This window comes from Magallana gigas, chromosome 3, assembly GCF_963853765.1.
Source record: "Magallana gigas chromosome 3, xbMagGiga1.1, whole genome shotgun sequence".
NCBI lineage: Eukaryota > Metazoa > Mollusca > Bivalvia > Ostreida > Ostreidae > Magallana > Magallana gigas.
In genome coordinates, this window is record NC_088855.1 from 21,982,513 (window position 1) to 22,002,973 (window position 20,461).

Here is a 20,461-nt window from a genome sequence, read left to right on the forward strand (position 1 = left end):
AGAATATTGCATATAGGGTACTTTATTTCTCTGGATAGGTACATGTATATATAGTGTTTATCAATTCAGGGTTTACTGTTTAGTAATCCCTGAGGAAAGAGGAAATCCGGTCTGCTGTCACATTGACAGCTTTTACTTGTTACATTGTTGAAACAAGAAAATGATATTAAATTATCATTGGGTCATGACCTTCACCTTTTCAAGGTCATTTCTAACCAGTCAATGTTTACAGTAGTTCTAAATCATCATTAACGGTTCTTCGGGACCAATAACTTGAAACCAAATATTGCCTCAAAGAAATATGATCGTTATAAGCAATGTTCCTAAATCTGAAATTGATCAGGTGTGACTCACCAAGACATTATGCTCAGACAATTATCCATGTCTGAGGTCAAGGTTACTGCTATTCCATTAACACCATTACGCATTCTGAGATTATATAACTGGCATGGCATTATAGATACTCTTTAATAATATTTTGCTTGTTATATACAATGTACTATACAAATTAATTTCCTTGACTTACCCTACTTGATTTTTAATACTTTAATATTTTTTTATTTTATTTAAAATGCATGTTATTAATAGATGTCTATTGTATTATATATATTTAAATAATTTATTTAATTTTATACATTTTAAGGTATTCTTTTATGAAGTACATATAATGTTTGTAATATTTATTTTTCGGTTCAGGAACTTTGTGCATTCATTGTCTAATATACATTTACTGGTGTATGTTAATCGTTACAGCATTATTATAGCTATTAGATTGAAATAAAAAAAATTCACACAAGTATTATTTTTTGAATTGTACATACTGTTTGACTTCTATACATCAAGGCACATGTACCCAACATTACTTGTATTCATTAATTTTTTTGTAATGAAAAATATACTCCTAACCCTATTATACACAATACATGTTTGTAATATTAAGTAAGGGGGAGGGTATATTTTTCATTGTGAGAAAATAAATACCAGGTGCCTGTGGTAAACTTGTACATGCATTGAATGTTTCACAGAAAAATGGCATAGATTGGGGCGTCATCATGGGTGAAGAGGTCATGGTTTTACAGAACTTTAGGGTGATTTTGTTACCAACTGTCTCATTGCACATGGTTCTTGCAAAAAAGATTTTATAAACATTTTTTCTCATTCGACCTGTATCTACATGTCCATGTAGATTTTTTTTTAAAAATCACTCCCACAAAAAAGAAAATAATTTCTATATGACAGAAATAGAATTTATACAAAGTCAAATTTATGAACAAAGTACAAATTGAATGGCTCAAACTAATTTCTCTTCAGTTCTCTCCCCTTTCTTCCTTAAAATTTTGATTCTGTTGTTCATGACTTGGCACTGAGAAGTCTAACACATGTTGAAGAAACTCATTTTGGCTCCACTGGAATCCTACAAAGGAATCTCCAACACTACGATTAAATTTTGCCTCCTTTTTACAAAGTTGTAGGACCTCCTCTTCACTGAGACAACCACAGTCCTTCAGTTTGACAGAGATCTGTCCCACAGATTTTCCACCATTCATGACTAGTTTCACTTTCACCATCATATTGGTGTCAACAGATGGCCATCTTTGGTCGAAGATGCTCTTGTGCTGTAAATAATAAACAAACAGATATAAAGAGAAACATCTTTAAGGTGTCTCTGAAATCCGAAAATATACACTTTAATCCAAAACCATAATAGTTTAGTTAAGAGTGGTTGTACTGTACATTTTCAAATAAATCAAATATTTTAGAGAACAACAGAAGAGCAAGGCTAAAAAAAAAAGACTACTGGGTAGTTTATTCATATATTATACACAGCCAAGACAAAGAATATTACCAGTAATTTCCATAACAACCAACAAAATTAAAGTATTGTTTCTCAGCCACTGCAGCATTACATCAACTGCTTCCACATTTATTAGTCTTATTTCCATATTGAAAAGGAGAATGACTCAATAGCAATTTTTGATAAGTTAAAATATTGTTATACCCCTCCTCTGCATATTTTTTCAATGAAAAATATAATACCTGCCTACCACAACAAATTTCGAAACCCATGGTTCGAAAATCAATGCCCTTTTTTGGACAAAATAAGATTTTTTTTTTAAATACTGTAAGGTTCTGATCAAGCTTACCCATTGGTAGTCCTTGCTTCTCGCCACACTACTCAACCCTGCCCACAGCTCCTCTGCAAAACTAGGGGCGAACGGGGCGATCATAATTATCATGTCTGCCAGACACTTCTCATACTCTTTGCTGACATGTTTAGCTCCATCTGGCACACCCTGAAGGAGGAAAGAAAAAATAACTTATGATGGGTATGGTTGAATGCTCAAGATTAAGGTTACAATCATTATGGTCAAGATTAAAAAAGAAGTTCTTATCATGATAATAATTAATTCAATTGAACTGTATAATCTTAATCACTGATGAGCACTATGTTTTATTTTTGAATAATGTAAAATCAATTAATATTCATTAAATTATACATCTGTTTTTTTGTTACCTTTATCTTCTTCATGAAGTCAAATAGAAGAGTCATAACAATGCTAGTGTTGAAGAGGGTCTCCAGTGATATTGTAACCTGCCAGTGAAATTGTATTGAAAGTTTAGGGAAACAAATATTAAATTGTCCCATTTAATCAAAATTTAAAAGAAGTGATATACATTCAGGTAAGAGTTTTGCCACGCAAAAACTCCTTAGCACAATTAATATTCCATAGGATGCAACCACGTAATTTGAAATGGCAAAACTTCAGGGTTTCTTAAAAATGTTGATTCTAAACTTAATATGATCTTAAAAATATTCAAGTAAACTTTCACCTCATGTATCAAGTGGTTTCTATCCTGAAATAGAGCATTCTCAATCTTAGTGAGTTTCTTTGGATCCATTTCTGAAGATTTTGGATCCTTTGCGAGCTCTATGTATGTAGTAATGGTGCTCCAGACACGCCCCTGCCAGCGGGTGATGTTCACAAATGCTGAAATAGTACCAATAGGAGTAAAGAACAATGTCGTAAACCTCCTTGAGAGGAAAAAGTCCTTAGAAAAGGGAAGTAACTGATATAATACAACTGAATCTGACCTTTTGCCTTAATTTGCAGAGAATTAGAATCTAAATGTGGATCATGACAAATGTACATGTATTACCTTGCTCTGACCACTCTCTGTTGGCTTTTGGAGGAACCGTTCCTAAGATGGCCAGTCTGGTCGCATCCACTCCGTACTGGTCTATTACATCCTTCAAAAAAAATAAACCAATTCATGCTGGTCTAAAATCATACACCCAAGGTATCATATAATACATCTTGCTCATAAACTCAACATTATACATAAAGGCTTTAAAAAAATCAACCTTAAGCTTTAAGTTAATGAAAGCTTCAAGAGTATGCACCTTTGATATAAAAAGGCCCAAATAAAATGTAATATTTTTTTCTTCCATGTGTGGGACAGCAAACTTTCACACTTTTCTTTTGTATTTGATTGGTGGATTAAAGATAGCAGTACATGTATTATGTGCATTCAATTTTCAGCAAATTGTTATTTGAGTTCATGCCCATTATACCTGAGGATCCACTCCATTGTACTTGGATTTACTCATCTTCTCCCACTGTACCAGTACTTCTTCTCCCGTCCCTTTTTCTACAGGCTTTTCTCCTGTCAAAATATTAATTGAAAAATTTGGTAATAATTAATTGCATGTACATATGTAAACTGTATAAAGGTAAATATTTGCTCCTGTTTTATTATCGCTTCTTTCGCCCTTGTTGTCAAAGGGCAAATTTAAGACTGGGTGAATTTCAATGTTTCAATTTCTCTTCAAACATATTATGTCTGGGCGATTTCAAAACAGGGCAAAACTGTTTGCAAGTGTAGAAGGGCGAAAATTAAATGGGGTGAAAATAACCCTATATACATTATATCTTTGATTTTTTTCACATAGGCATGATATTGACTTGAATGCTAAATGTATTTTAAAACTTCAAAACTATGCCACACCCTTAAGACAAATTGATGCATACACTGGTACCTGAGAAGTCCACTTGATCTTTCCAAAGGTATTTTCCACTTGACTTGACACAATACGATTGACCCATGACCATGCCCTGGGTCAGGAGGTGGATAAATGGCTCCCTGTGCTTCAGCAGACCAGAGTCACACAGGAAGTGATTGAAGAATCGGGCAAAATACAGATGGAGGATGGCTGCAAGATGGAATCAAAAACTTCATTAAAACCTTGCAACCACTGAATTACACTTGAATAGAATCTTTTGAACAAAATAGAAGTCCAAAATGAATTTTTATAGGTGTTATATCATTTTGCATGCTAAAAGAGAGAGAGAGAGAGAGAGAGAGAGAGAGAGAGAGAGAGACTTAGATTTACGTCAGTCATAGAGCTCATGGTTGTATGTGGCCAGGGACATTTAAACAAAGAGAGAGAGAGATAAAGTGAAAGAGAGAAATCAAAGGAAAGAAAGGAGTGAATTAATAAATTAATGCCATTTGCATTGAAAAAGATACCATGCTCTTTTCCTCCAATGTACAGATCTACAGGCATGTACTTGTTAGCTTTGTCCGATGAGAATGGAGCCTCCGTGTTGTGAGCATCCAGATAACGCAGGAAATACCACGAGGAGTCCACAAACGTATCCATTGTGTCTGTCTCTCTCTCTGCTGGGGAGCCACATCTATCCAAAAAATTGATTTTGAAAATTCTTATCAGGTGAAAATGTGTAAAACTGAATATACATATACATGTATCTAATTCATCCTTAAAAATAAGTTGTCTAGTTATTTCATTTCTTTAAACAACAGGTATATGGTAAGGATTTAAGATAAGGTTCTTATTGCCTTAGATTAAAATTTTAGCTATCTCAAGTGTAAAATAATACAAGTGACAGATTTTACTGGGAGATACATGTACAAGTTTATATGCATGTAGATTATTCATTCATTTGGATTAACCTTTGAAATGAATTTAGAAGGTTGACTATGTAGTGACAGTTGAACTTCGATATCTCGAACACTGATATCGTGAATACAAAAGATATGTCAAAGTGATTTGTAAGTTCCAACTACTTATTTTTTAAGTATCTAACCCTCAATATCTTGATATTCGGATATCTCTAAGTTTTTAAATAGTCCCATGCAGTTCAAGATAACGACATTTGACTGTAATTGTCTTTGGAAACTTACTTGGGACATGTCACTTTGAGCCAGTCAGTGGATTGCTTCAATGGTGAGGATTTCCCTGTGAATTCTGTGATAGCAGGAAGTTTCACTGGCAAATCCTTCAGTGGGACCGGTACTGCCTATGTAAAGACACCATATGCATAAAACAAACTCATTATCAATTTAATAAAATTTTATTAACAGATAGTTACTGTAATATACAAGTGCCAGTCTTTACAAATGATCATTCAATTTATCTGAGAAACCCCCCCTCCCCCCAATTATTACATGATTGCCTATCTGCCTAAGACTGACAAATAATCATAATAGCAAAAATATGAAATACAGTAATGAAGATAATAAAGATTAACATTGTACATGCGCTATAAAGCATACAAACTTTAACATAATGACAACAGGAGCCTTACGTTACAGTTGCTGCAGTGTATGATGGGAATGGGTGTTCCCCAGTATCGCTGTCTGGAGATCAGCCAATCCTTGGAGTCCAGGCTGATCAGGTGACCGCCAATCTTCTTCTCCTGTTTGTACATCGTAAACATCATTTAACATCCTACATTTATAACTTGGCTATTAATCTTTAGATCAACCATATATCCCCCTAAACTTTTTTTTGCAGGTTATAAAAATGCTCTCAAAAAGAGAGTAGTCTTTAAAGAGTCAAAACCAGAATAATGCATGGTATAAGTAAAAGTTCATCTACTCACTTTAGCATACTCCAGTACAGCTTCACGGGCCTCCTCTCTACTGAGTCCAGAAAACTAAGAAATATTAAAACATGAAAAATGTAACTGGCCACACTTTATATGCATGCACACAGATTACATATATGTTAAAGTATATATGCAAAACTGATGCAAGATGGTTTTCTTCTGTTAGAACAGTGCTTGGCCATAAAATAGCTAAAATTAATTATAAGTTTATAAAATACGGCTATTTACCTGTCCAGACTTCACAATATAATTCTCATCAACTACATCATCATAGGAAAACCCCATAGCATCAGCAACTGATTTGTCCTCGTCATTGATGCATGGAATGGCTGAAAATGGAAAATACCATGACTGTATATGATTTTACAGAAAAATTGTGGTGTTTGATATCAAAAGAAATACTATATGGTAAAGAAGAAATATTCTAAAAATCTGTCTGTTTTTCTGTCTCTGTCTGTCTCTCTCCCTCTCTCTCTCTCCATCATACCTAAATGCTCATTGTCAGGTGTGTATGGTATATTCTGAATGTCTGGAGACACGATGATAGGAACTGATTCTCCAGTTAATGGATGAATAGCCTCTATGGACAGTAAAATCTCTGGAATACAAAAAAGAACTTGATTGCATCATTCCCGAGTATCATATGGCTACGGATTTTACTGTATCATTAACACACTAAATATTCTTTGATTAATAGTATAAAGAAATTTACCTTTTTGGACATCTTTCTCTGAGGACTGAAAAAGAAATTTCTGAAATTGGATTCAATATGTCAAGACTTTTCATGATTCAAATTCTAATCTAAATGCAGAGTTATATCCCTTGCATCTGTGATGGTCAGACCGGTTCGAATACCGGCACCAGATAGCTCAGTTGGTAGAGCACCTGAATAGAGATTCAGGGGTCCTGGGTTCGAATTCCGGTCTGGTCTGTCATTATTTCTCCCATCCCATTACATTGGCCAGTGTTTGAAGGGTATATCTATCAATGGTACAGTTAGTACTTGCCTTATGGTACTTTTTATCATTCAGTCTGTGTTTGGTAGGTAGGGCGATATGAGATACTCCATATAGACACTCTGGTGATGTTGTAAAAACTGCTAGGGGATCCAGCCATTCTGTATCTTCTTGCTGCAAAATCGAATTTATTAAATTCAATATCTGGCATGACATAAAGAATTCATTTTTCTCATTTTCTCTTTTATCTTTGTTTCCCCATCTATGAGAACAACAACAATAAATACTATTTTATACACATGATAAACAGTTCATCTGATTCAATCCAACAAGCTTGTTACAGTCCAAATGAACAAAAGAGTATACTGTAACAAATTCAGAACCTCAAGTTAGGTATAAGCATTATGTTGCAATTACATGTACTAAGTTGAAAATTATCCTTTCTTCATTTTGATGGAACTTAGTGACTGAGTGTGAATATAGATCATTTGTAAGAGCTTTCAAACTTTCCTTAATCTTATCATCCAGTATACAGTATTACACGCTTAAAGCAAAATGCCACATATTTTATTCATCATAAACATGGCTTGTGATATCTGACAAGTTTATGACATATCCTAAGATTAGGGAGAATGAAACTGACTACAGTGTAACCTTGTTTAATAACTACTCAGATTTGTACCTTCAATTTGAAATCAATCCTGGTGCCGTCACAGTTGCCTATCCACCGTCTCTGGAGCTTCTTCACGTCCTTCCACAGGTTGTCATCCACTTCAGACAATCCGTCCAACAAGGACTGTAACAGTATCAACAGCTTGATCATATTATAAAAAAATCAGGGTTTTTTTATTGTTTGCCAAAAAGTACAAAAGAATATACAGAAAGATCACACCTGTTCAGGGTGTGTAGAATACAAAAGTTTTGCCTGAACTTATGTACAATGTATATATACAGTGTTTTCAATGATATCTTTGGGCAATAACTTTCTAAATTTTAGCGAAATTCAAGCTATTTGAATTATACAACTTATCACCTTTGCATATGTTGTAGTTTTAATGAACCATTGTCTCAGATATTTCTCTTGAACTTTGGCCCCCGACCTCCAGGAGCAACCTTTCTCATCTATTTGTTCATTGGCTAATACAGTCTGGTCCACAGGGTCCCAGTTTACAACTTCCTGAAAAAGATAATAAAATCCAATCAGACATGTTTATAGCACACATAAGTTTGAAACTAGCTAGGCTTATATGTATTTCATTACAGGAGTGTATTGGGCTTATGACTCATAAAAAGACATATAAACTAAGAATTTACACCTTACTATATGAATATTCACAACTAAAATAACTCATATGAATCAGTATTGACCAGTATTGACAGTTGTTCTGAGAAATCGAAAATTAGCAACTAGCTCATACCTCTCGCTGTTCTACTAGTCCTGCTTCAAACATTTTTAGGAATATAAACTGTGTCCACTTGTAATATTCAGGGTCACAAGTGGCATATTCCTGAAATTGGAAGGAAAGTATTAAATAATTTTTTGTACATGAAATGTTTTTTTGAAAGATGCATGCAAGTTTTATGATACTTTGTAGATATAAATGTAACTTTATGGAGATATTAGTCTATTCTTACTGTATGCCAGTCAAAGCTATAACACATACTATCCAGTTGTTTTCTCATGGCAGATATATTCCTGAATAGGGAGTGAAAAGAATTAAAATTGATTAAACAATTAAAAGTTGAATGTATATATGCATAAAATCATGTACAGTAATTTTTTTAGTCCAAACTTAACTGCAAAACTCAAGAATGCATCAGTTTACCTTCTTGTCCAAACTTCTGGTAGTTCCCCATGCTCGATGGCAGCATTTTCAGCAGGCAGACCAAACGCATCCCAGCCCATGGGATGAATTACCTTTAAAAAGAGTTACAATGATGATAAAAAGCATTCTGTTCATTACACACATTATGTATCAATCTATCAAACCTGCATTCCAACTGTTAATAAGATTTGAAGTTTAAAATTCCAGTTGATATCCATACTTGCAATAAAATATAAGATTATCATGATTACTTACATCTTTGCCATTTAAGCGATGGAAGCGAGCAATGACATCACTGATGCTGTACACCCTGACATGTCCCATGTGGAGTTTACCACTGGGGTAGGGAAACATGGACAAGACATAGAACTTCTCCTGAGAGTCCTGGTGAAAATCATATGCAAACAAAATATACAAGCATAAGATAAAATAATTGTAAACATTTTTTGATGTTTTACAGTAAATTATAACTTTTGTTTGTCTAGACTTGCCAAATCAGTTCCCAACTAATATGTCCTAGCTGTAGCACACATGCAGACATAAATCAAAGGGTAGATATATAGACAAGTACATTCAGGGCTCAACATTTACACCAGTCCAGTACCAGTGAAAAAACCCCCCGATATCTGTACATGCTGATCAACATTCCAGTGAGTTTGGCACTATTCATTACACAAACTTTTTTTTATCATGAATATGCATGAGCACAAAAATTTATATAAAAAGACTGTGGGTTTGCAATGCAATTAATTGAAAATTTGCATTGTTTGTTATTCCATTTAAATATTCTTATTCATACCTGAGTCTTGTTCAAAGACCTCTTATTATTGTTTTCCTGCAGCAGCGGTATCCAATGATTTTCTATTTCAGCTCTAACTTCTGGTGTATATTTTGTTGCATCCTAAAAGTAAAGATCTCTATTTGTATTGGCAATTCTGCTTCAACATCTCATTAAAAAATAAAAAACCAACCTGACGAAGCTGCAGAAGATTATATTGGTGAAATTATAAATATGCTATTGCATATCAGTAACAATTCACAAATCAATATTATGGATCGATCATGTGGTAATAAATTTTTTGAAAAGACTTCCCCTTCAAAGCTCTTCAGATAATGTTTAAATACATCCTGTAGTTGAAAATAAGACTAAGGTATGTACGTACTGGCGGTGTCATACATGTATTTTCAAGATTTTCGTGATATAAATTTATGGTACCAATGGGTGTACTTTTCGACCGCTCGTTATAAATTAAAAAAAAAAATCACTATTTGAAAAACATAAATACCCATTTCCCCGTCTTGCTATAAATAAATCTGCAATCCCTGCTCTTCAAATGTCGGAGCATTGACCATGTGAATTTTTTTCCTCTGTGAACACAAGACATGTTGCAATAAAATTGAGTTCACGATGACCAAAGGTAACATTAATCCCTCATTTCTGTGTATTCAACTGGCATATCAAGTTTTCTAAATTGTGAAACTGTGTTGGTGAGGATCGTACAAAAATCTTCGCTTTTTACCACGAGAATTCAAGTAGGAATAGATGAATGCACGCTAAAATTAAATCGAAACCGAACAGTTGTTTCATTTTCATTCCGGGATACTAGTTCAGATGAAAAAGAAATAACTTGTTACAAACTTTTCGATAGGCTCTTAATATAAATCTGTCTAAATAAATCAATCAATTCGATTTTTTTTTTATAATTTAATGATAAAACAATATCCCATTATATTTATATCGGATTAACAATAGTTGTTTGTTATTGTTTACTGAGCAACGACTATGGTCAGTTTCAAAATAGCTATACAATATTGGACAAAAACCCACAGCGTGATGAGAAATAGATGAATGGATGAAATGAATGAATAACGATCATATGTTTTGCAAATTATTTCCTTTTTTTAAGGTTAACGTGTTATAAAATGGCACCTGTATTTCGACGTTTTTAAAAATCATTTTAGAAAAAAATCAAGAGTGCTAGCTATTACGTCAACAATGCTTATAGTTAAAATTAGACAGATTTAGATTTTTTATGAATTGTTTTGGATTGAAGAAATTTTATCCAAAAGAAGAATTTAATCCAAGTATTTTCATACCGACTCGATTTCTGATCGATACACATTTCGCATGAAAACTTGATTCATTTCAATATATTTACATCCACTAGATATGATTCCTTCTATTTCGTACGGAAATTGTAATCCACAGCTGAAAATGACAAAACTGAAATCTACACGATTTAGTTCTAATCATTCTGTCAAACGGTCGAAATCTTCAGCAACCTGAGAAAAATCACGGACTGCACGAAATAATCATGAAGATTTCAGACTCAAATTCTCATAAAAGGCGATTTGTAAATTTATATAAACCATAAATGCCTTCTTTGGTGATTAATGCGGATTATGAAGGTAGCGGTTATTGCAGACCCCCCCCCCCCCCCCTGCAATATCGCTACCCTCAGATGCTCCATTAATCAACAAAAACAAAATTTTATTGTTTAAATATACACTGAGTATTTGGGGTTTTTTTCCCTTCAAGTTCTTAAGCAAAACAATGATTGTGATTCATTTAAACAATCCGAAATACTTTCTTTGGTGATGTAAATTTATATAAACATAAAATGTTTTTTTTATGACTCATCATGCGGGTTGTCTTCAGATAGTTATTGAAGATGGCGATCATTGCAGAAAAAAATTACGTATGCTCGGTAATGTATTTTTCTGCAATGTCGCTAGTACTTTCAGATCCCGCATGAATAATCAATGCTAAAATCAGAATTCTTTTTTTGTCTACAATGAATAATTAAAGGTTTCATGATTTGCTTGTTCATGTTGATTCGAAAGAAATTGTAGGTTAATACACTTAGAAGATTTTCTGATTGGCTGTTGAATTAACAAAAAAAAAATCAGTATTTCAGTGCTGTACCAATGTACAACTACAACTTTCAGTGTGTTAATTACACTATAGAATTTTTATAAAAAATAATACAATTTACCTTAAATATCTTACATTTTCAATTTTTTCTCAAACGCTTATTGTATTCTAAACATGATAGTCTTTCTTTCAGATTACAAAGGAATGCCATTCAGTTCAGGGTTCCGTTTCTAAAATTGTTTTTAGAAACAGACTATACCCGTGTTTACCTGTGTGACGTCACGATCCACCTGACTGAAGCAGGCAGTTCTACACAAGCGTCTGAGCGGCGAGGAAGTTTTGAAATGTTTTCCTGACAATTGTCAGTTGCAGACGGGTGTATATGTATATATTTGGAATGGATTAGATCAATTGTAAATGAGTGAAGTGTTGTGAGATAAAATTCAAGATGCCGGACGAATCGTAAGTCGTAATTAGCATAATTCATTAATTGTAATCTGCTAATCAAAATAATTCTACTATAAAGATATACTGATTTTGATAATTGTTGTCATGCTTTTATGATCTTGAATTAGAAATGAATGGAGAGCATGCATGCATAGTACATGTATGAAATTTCATATAAAATTTACAGTGATTGTGTTTCTACCTTTCTTTTAATGCAATCTATGAATGGTCACATCATACCAATTATTTAAAATGGCCCATCTCTTATAGACATATAGTATATATGTTTGTGCCATCCTGTAATTGCAGTAATTAGATCACAGTGTGATAGGTTATATTTTCTTTATAGAAGTGTATATATTCATGTTGACAGGCATAGCCTTCATCAATTAATAATTAACATGATTAAAGCATCAATAAAACCATCAACTAAAATATACTTTGATTGATTCTTTAAAGTTTTGACATGATAGGTATCTCACTCTAAATTGTATACATGTACTGTACATGTATATTATAGAAAATAAGTTATAATATAAAACTATACTGAATGCATGCAGGCATTGATCAAAAATTGGATAATGTCCATGTCTGAATCTGTATATATGCTGATCAAATTAAAAAAAAATTGTTAATAACTCGTTATAAAATTTAATGTAGTATGAAGAAAAAAGTGAGAGTGTTGACTTTAATTATCATTTTCTTTTTTTCAGAGTCAAAGTGGCGGTCAGAGTCCGTCCCTTTAATCAAAGGTAATTTGAATAGTTAACAATGTTAATAAAAAATTTCAAGAGCCACCATAGCAGTCAATGCACAGGTTCATTTAAAGCATATGTTTTAGAATTTATTTCTTAGACTAAAATTCTAGCCTTAATGATTTATATTTACATTGTTTTATAACATACCCCAATTTTGTTGATGAAAGCAGCATCTTTTAAAATAAAAAAAATAAATATATATCAGACACCCATGTTTCATTCCAAAAATTTTTATTTTCATTCATTGACAATTTAATATGTAATATTATATACTACATGCGAATTGAGAGCACCAGGCATCCAGCACTTCGATAAGTGAAACAATTCATTTTCTATAGCACAGAATTAAATCATAAGTGAACCTATTTTGTTATGTTCAATGTACCATAAGGATTGATAAAAATATGTATAATTATTAGGGAGAAGGACAGATCAGCCAAGCTTATCATTAAGATGCAAGGACAGATGACCACAATTGCAAATCCAGAGACCCCAAGTGAGTACTATACAGTATTTTAATACAGAATAATTGATGCACACACTTAACATCATTTACATTGATATATATGTTGGAGAATTTACTTAATTTGAACCCTTCCAAAGGCCAATCAAATAACATACATCTTGTTTGGAGTTAAAGGAATTTTATTAATTAAATTTGGTCAGTTTAAAGTAATTAAGATATACCACAAGAGAGCATATGATTTTAATAATATGTTTTTTTATTACTTTCGAAGTATAACTGAAAGAATATGTATATGGTTAAAAGTTAAGCCACAAAATATTTTTGAAATTCACAAAAGAACACTTGCACTCTGTCTCAAAAATAAAAGAAAGGAAGAAGTAAGCATGAAATAGATTCAGCTACCTTTACAGTTTTACTTAGATCTTGATAAACTCAAACAAAACAAATTATCCAAGCATTCTTGATTTTCACAAGGAACATTATATCATGTAGATCAACTTGAAAGGCCATTTATCTAAATAATACATGAGGATTTCTGAACAGGAGATCTCTCTTGGGAAAATTTTATATATTTATCACTAACGTATCCAAGGTACACAAATATCAGCAAAGTAGTATTTAATCTTTATTGAATAAATTGAAGCAAATTTCAGGGGCTCGCTTCCTTGTACGGATTCAACTTTTAATAGAAAACCTCACATACATATCTAAATTACTCTTGTCTAAGGAAAAACCAATAAATGAATTGAAATGAAAAACCAGAAACTTCTGTAATACGTACTGAATTGATTTTTCTTTGATTTGAAAATGGTAAACTTTGTTTTCAGGGCTCTGCAAGAGATGCAATTTAATTAAGAAATCGAACCTGTGGCATTAATGTATTTAGATCTTCATTATCGCCCGATTCATTAACCTGTCACCAATTAAGGCGTCACTGCACAGAAGTGGTGGATATTGTTCGTCGCTATTAATAGGTGTATTGGCTATTGCTGCAAGTTAAAGCATCTTTGGTCCCTTGATGAGTGTCACATCAAAGATGAAGGAGTGAAAACATATCAACATGAATTAATTTGCAATTGATTTTCTGACATACACATGTCAAAATGGATGTAAGGTGGAGAAAGTCAATTGGGTTTTCCCTGTTGTAAACACTTCTAACAAATTGTCTTTAGTTTAACATCCCCCAAAGCCACGTTTTAGGATATCAAATACCCTTTCTGGCGACTTGACCCTTTAAACAGGTACCTATAAGAGGATGAACTAATATTTAGATCGCAAACACAACACTGCGTGGCCTTAAACTCCAAATTCACTTTCTTGATCATACCAGTATTCCTACGTAACATGTACATAGATTTATACTGGTATATTACCAAACTTGAAGGCATTTAGGGGATTTTATTGCTCAGAGCCTATAGCTAACATTGTCCAAATTGCCCTGTTATTTTATCATGTTTGTCAATCATTGGTTAGAAATATTATTTGAATGAAATGCCTATAAATGATACTTCTTTCTTATAGACTGGAAGGTATGAGGGAGAAATCCCAAAGTTTAATAAATCATATTTAAGAATTTTATTTTAATTAACTTTCAAATATAAAGACAAAAAAGTATGCCTCTATAGATTAAATCATTAAAGATGACTACAACATTTTGCAATTATCCTCTTGAGTGATTTACATATGTTTTTGAATGAAAAATCAGGGATGTATATACACATGTACCATTAAGCCTCAGTATCCATGCAGACATTATTATTTTCTTCACTAAGATACAGTATTGAACAGTCCAGGCATAGATATTGATCCTTTTTAATGCTCCCTATAATGAATTCATAATGCTTGCTCTCTGAGCTGAGACTGTGGTTCAGGTGTAACAGGATCAATCGTTCGATTTTTCAGAGTGTTGTGTATTCTGCAAGAGAGTTCGATTAAGCTCTGTATATGGATAAAAGTCCTAAACAAATGGTTTTTTAGTTCATTGATTGCAATTTTAGTACATGTGTAATATGGATGTTTTTTAAAAGTTATCCTATTCCAGGGATATAAATGCAACCGATACATTGTGTGGTTCTAAAGTGGAGTCTCATTTTTACTCTACCAATCAGACCCAACCTTACAGAATTAAAGCAGACCTCAACCAAACTTTGGGTCTGTTTTCTGTGTCTTCATGCTCAGGGTCTGCTTTGGGTCTGCTGTGGTCACCCCAGAGCTGACCCCAAGCAGTACGCCCCCAGGCTGATCCAGAGTGGACATCGAAAGCAGACCCCGATTTCAGAAGTAGACCCTTAAATAAGATAAGAAAAATGATGGGTCTGCACCACACTACAGTGTGTAAAGCGGACCCCAAGAGCTGACCCTGAGTAAACCATAGCAGACTTTGAGGAGACACAAATTTTTAAAAAGTAGACCCAGAGCGGACACAAAGCAGACATGGGGTCAGCTTTTGGGGTTTGCTTTGGTGTAAACGTTGGGTTTTGTCGGGTCGATACTGCATGTGTACATATGGCACTTTTATGATGTACATGTATCTACAATTTATTAATGCCATGTTCTGGTAAGAAAACCTACTTATTCTCCAACAGTGCAGCAAGGTCCTTAAATATGACAGATATATTCCATGCATACATAGTTTGAAATTCTTGTAACCATAAGGTAAATTCTGAAGTCTGATGGTAAGATGATGTGATGACTCTCTCACCATGCTTACCCAAAGCTTCTTATGTACCAGTAAATCACCATTAATAGACACTGTTCTTATTCACTCCTCTACCTATTATCCTTGAAATACAAGTATAATTAAGATACATAAAAAGATATAAAAATAGTTATGTATAAATGACAATGAAAAATAAATTTTCGAGGGTCATTGACTGAATAGGTTTTAAGGTTCTTCGATAAGTTTTGAGGCGTCGTTTATTGACAAATGAGGGAGTTTTATGATCCAGTTTCATAAAATATAGGTCATTGAAACATCAAAGAATGGCTGCCAGGTACTGTGTTTATGCATGTCTCAAGACACATTCACCTGACCCAGGTGTGGGTGTTATAATTTTCGCATGCCATTCAAAATCGGAGATTAAGGTTTAGACACGATTAAAGTATATAAAACTTGTATGCATTTAGATTTACAACAGCTGGAGAGAGAAATCAATCAGATTGTTATCTTAGTTCAAGTTCATTCAAGATCCAGTCTTCATGGGACAACTATAAGCTAATTCAATTTATATTCTAACAATGAATATAAAAATCTAATGTACATATGGGAAATACATTTATATTATCCCTTTGAGCTAGTGTATTAGAGTATAAGACTTTTTTACTGACAAACTTTTTGAGCATCATGTTAATGTCCTATAGGAGTCCTTACTGCTGACTCCCTCCCCCCTCCCCCCCCCCCTCCCCCCCAATGCCCATTTCTCTTATAATATGCTCCTATTTGTAAAATTAGAAACAGTAAAGCAAAACTTTGGGTACTCAGATTGTGTATTACTTATTGAATTGGTTGTTGATTGGTACAATTTTATATTATGATTTGTATAATATATTTTGGCATGCATATAGTGATATAAGTATACATGTCATAAGCAAGTGTCTAAATATGTATATATTTTCTATTTAGACATTAGCAGCATGGTGTGTTGACAATATATACCAAAACGTTATAATTATGATTAATAAATATTTCATAATTTTCATTACAGATGAGGAACCAAAGAGCTTTTCATTTGATTACTCCTACTGGTAAGAGGATTTTTTTTCTAGAGTATAATGAAAAACCTAATCATGTTTCTCTAGAATTTGCTTAACTAGTTCATTATAAGTGAACATATCTCCAATATTTCTATGTTGTTAAAGTACACACTGACATTAATTACTTCATATTATAATGTTGATATTCAAGTGGTATATCATAATCCTAGTATTTAAAAGAAAGAAGAACACTTTAAAGGCAGATCTTATATATATAGCTCTTATAAGACTTTCAATGGGGCTATTGCAAAATGTCCATCAATATTTATGATAGAAATTAACGTGTCCATTGTTCCTGCATTTAAATCTCAAGGGATTGAGAATAGCTGAATTCCCTATTTAATGCTTCACTGAAATTGGTAATGAGGAAAGAAGAGATTAGCTTGTATATGTTGAATTGACCACCTACTGCCATTTTTTGATTGCATTGAAGTCTTGTCATTTCAAATTATCATGAGAGATTTTGCAAAGTTTCTCTTAAAAGAAGGTCAATATATGCTAAAAAATTAAAGAAATAAAAATAATCAAAGTACTGATAGTATTGGTAGGCATTGGGAATGATATATAAAAACCAGAACATGATGACAGACTTGATAAACGTCATTGTTTGGCCATTATGCCAGAGAGAAAAAGAACTGAGGAAATATCATGTGAAATGTCAATAAAATACCCTCATTTATTCATAAATCCAAAACAAAGAAATGCAAAGAATTCATAAAACGATTTTTTACAGAGACTAGCTGCTATAACCTCAAGTTTTGAGCAAAAAACTTGGATTAAGTACATTGCACACACAGAGGTAGTCATAAGTTTGGGCAGATCCAATTTACTACCTTAAATATTTCAGATATATTCATGTTATGTTTATCTAGGTCACACGACGGTTTCCAGGAAAAGAGTGATGGTGTTCTAGAACCTGCAGGCGGGTCTAGCTACGCCAGTCAGAGAAGAGTGTTCGAAGATTTGGGACAAGGTGTCTTAGATAATGCTTTCGAAGGTAATGAACAAAATCTTTTACGTTCGATATGATTAATATATGCAAGCGTACAGTGTCAAATGGCAGAATTTTTAGCTTACTTGTCTCTCTGTGTGTGCATTGCATATCTTGCAACTGACTTCTAAAAAAGCTATGATTATTAGAGGTAGGACAATGCAAAGTCTAAAGCACAAAAAGTCTTAAAGGATTAAATTCTGATTACATAACATCTGACAGTTTAACAGAAAACCAGCACAGTTCCTCACAACATGAATATTGTCATGGCAGAGTTAATGGTCAAAAAGATATTTTATAGATTCTAACCCAATTGCATGTACATCTGTCATCATATTGTTTAAAACCCCCAGAATGACTATAGAAACTTTGAATACTGTGGATGATCGATCATCATTATTTGTGGGGGACCAATGTTCGTGGGTAACCCTTGCCCACAAATTTACATCCCCTGATGAACTTGTATATACAAACATTTGTTTAATATTTATTGAAACTATCCTGAACTTGCTACCAACGAAATTACATCCCAACGAACCAGGAACACAAATAAAAATGATTCCACAGTAAGTGCATGGATCCTATGCATATGCTGTCTATTGGTTGTGTACGTGGCAAATTATTCTGAATTTCAAACACTGTGAGAGAAATTGTTTTTTTTTTAATGCACTCGGTCATCCTTCATCATTGATATTGATTAAAAGACAACCATTTGAATACTCATAAAGAAATTCAAGAGACTACGGATTGATTGAACAAATCTCTTTTTCCCATGCACATTGACATTTTCATGAATGTGTAGGTGTGCCAATTAAAACTTGAGTCTCCATGGTGAAGATCGTTGAAAGGCAACGTTGGCCATTTTCTCACCCATTTAACACCTAGTTATTGTTTTTCTATGCAGAATTTATTCCATTATGCTTTTATGGATGCATGCAATGTAATGATTATCCCTCTTCCCAAAAAAACCTGCATCGTTTTCTTTTAAGATAAGTGAACGTTCTTCCGGAAATGGGCCTGTTTGAAACATTCCCATCGATACTTCGTGATCAAGCAAAAAGTTGTGTACATCTACCACATTTTAGTATATACTTTAAAGCCAAAAGAATTATATATTTATGGGTATTGATAGAAAGAGTAAAAGAAAATACATTTGCACAGCTATACTTGTATTTGCATTATGACTGTAGTCAAAGTCAATATACAGATCATTGATTGCTGGCTTTCATTTTTAAGGATTCTGAGTTTTAAGAGCCAGTAGAGGCTAGTTGTCTGTTCCCTACCACTGTTTCAAATGATCCCTCTTCCTTTCAAAACCTGTCTACATATTGTTACTAAGAGACTAATATCAAATAAATATTTGAAATACCAAAAACTACATGTAATTATACTAGAACAAATAAAAAAATTTTCCTCATGCACTGAGATTTTTTTTTTAAATGTATTCGACATATATTATACACCATATGTGGTGAAGCATGATAGGATTTCATTTTGATTGTTGTGAATCTTTATGATGAACCATCTTTACTAATTGTCATCCACTCAGAATTCAAAGCTTGATTGCCAACAGGATGCATTATTATTTAAAAAGGACATATGATATTTAAAACAGAGAATTTCAATTTTCACTATTTGTACCTCCATTTGAATCTTATAGACAATTCCACTTAATAACAAAACAAAAAAAATCACTCTGATGAATATCAGTATATTTTTTTTAGAATTTTTATTCTTTTGCATTTGTGAAAGTAAAAGCGTCTCATATTTTCCATTACAAACAGTTTTGATATCAAGACTGAATCTGAAGCCATTTCTATAGGGGGAACATTAAATGACCCAGAGTCATTGAATTTCACTCAAAATCAATTCTACGAACAATATTACACTTCAGAACAAATATATATCCATCCATTAGATTCATATCATTTTTTAATATATTATATTGAGAGTAAAAAAATTGTCAATGCATTAAAAAACCCATCCTTCCTGATTGATTTTTTGCCTGATGTACCCAGTAAATGTATCAAATGTTCATCTTTTTGTACATTCTCCTTACCAGGTGGCTATGATATTGCCAAAAAAAAAAAACCAAACATAAAATTACCTGTTAAATGCAAAAAAAGAATTTTTTACATCAAATTCTTTATCTTTTGAAAATATTGACAATGCATGTTGTTTGCTTGTGTCTTACTTTTTGCGAATTAAACTTTTGTAAAAAATATATACAGGCAGAGGCATGTACAAATATTTGGGGTTAGTAAACATGTATAGTCTTTGATGCTAATAAATTGATGGCTCGATCTGGCTAAAGCGTTAAGTGGTTAAGATATATGTGTATATTGATTATTGGTTTCTTTGATGTATTTGTTTTAAATTCTAAAATCTATAGTCCCTCATATAGAATTCAGTTTCAGTGAACTCGTTGTATATCGGCCATTAATAGGTCTAACAAGATTTCCATTACAATTGGCCTT

The 20,461-nt window shown here is 33.0% G+C and overlaps 2 protein-coding genes across 21 annotated transcripts in view; one reads left to right on the forward strand and one right to left on the reverse strand.

Moving 5' to 3' along the window:
- Positions 1-71: 71 nt before the first annotated feature.
- LOC105337776 (probable leucine--tRNA ligase, mitochondrial) lies at positions 72-10,243 on the reverse strand. Its single transcript, XM_034482866.2, has 23 exons — positions 9,981-10,243; positions 9,494-9,595; positions 8,950-9,078; positions 8,695-8,786; positions 8,504-8,564; positions 8,287-8,376; positions 7,902-8,045; positions 7,551-7,664; positions 6,920-7,042; positions 6,625-6,649; positions 6,400-6,510; positions 6,141-6,241; positions 5,907-5,960; positions 5,610-5,720; positions 5,206-5,321; positions 4,531-4,697; positions 4,040-4,213; positions 3,575-3,666; positions 3,160-3,250; positions 2,833-2,990; positions 2,516-2,593; positions 2,145-2,294; positions 72-1,616 (listed from the first exon to the last, which is right to left on the reverse strand). The coding sequence occupies exons 1-23, from the start codon at positions 10,077-10,079 to the stop codon at positions 1,308-1,310; spliced, it is 2,691 nt and encodes an 896-aa protein (XP_034338757.1). The 5' UTR covers positions 10,080-10,243; the 3' UTR covers positions 72-1,307.
- Positions 10,244-11,860: 1,617 nt separating this feature from the next.
- LOC105337762 (kinesin-like protein KIF28) overlaps positions 11,861-20,461 on the forward strand; it is a 32,674-nt gene continuing 24,073 nt past the window's right edge. For 13 of the 20 annotated variants that reach the window (XM_066078928.1, XM_066078936.1, XM_066078933.1 and 10 more), the window contains exons 1-5: positions 11,861-12,031; positions 12,730-12,768; positions 13,194-13,270; positions 16,945-16,984; positions 17,866-17,990. In XM_066078928.1, the coding sequence (XP_065935000.1) occupies positions 12,018-12,031; positions 12,730-12,768; positions 13,194-13,270; positions 16,945-16,984; positions 17,866-17,990 (295 nt within the window). In that variant the 5' untranslated portion in view covers positions 11,861-12,017. The remainder of the gene's footprint in view (positions 12,032-12,729; positions 12,769-13,193; positions 13,271-16,944; positions 16,985-17,865; positions 17,991-20,461) is intronic. The other 7 variants (XM_066078940.1, XM_066078941.1, XM_066078944.1 and 4 more) reach the window with 1 other exon arrangement.

Bases quoted from the DNA above. Each gene is read 5' to 3' on its own strand.
- LOC105337776 (XM_034482866.2), bottom strand. From the start codon at position 10,079: ATGTCTTGTGTTCACAGAGGAAAAAAATTCACATGGTCAATGCTCCGA. The intron at 8,046-8,286 runs GTATGAGCTAGT...TATCTTTTTCAG, and splicing joins GACTAGTAGAACAGCGAGAG to GAAGTTGTAAACTGGGACCC. The intron at 7,043-7,550 runs GTACAAATCTGA...TCGATTTTGCAG, and splicing joins GGATTGATTTCAAATTGAAG to CAAGAAGATACAGAATGGCT.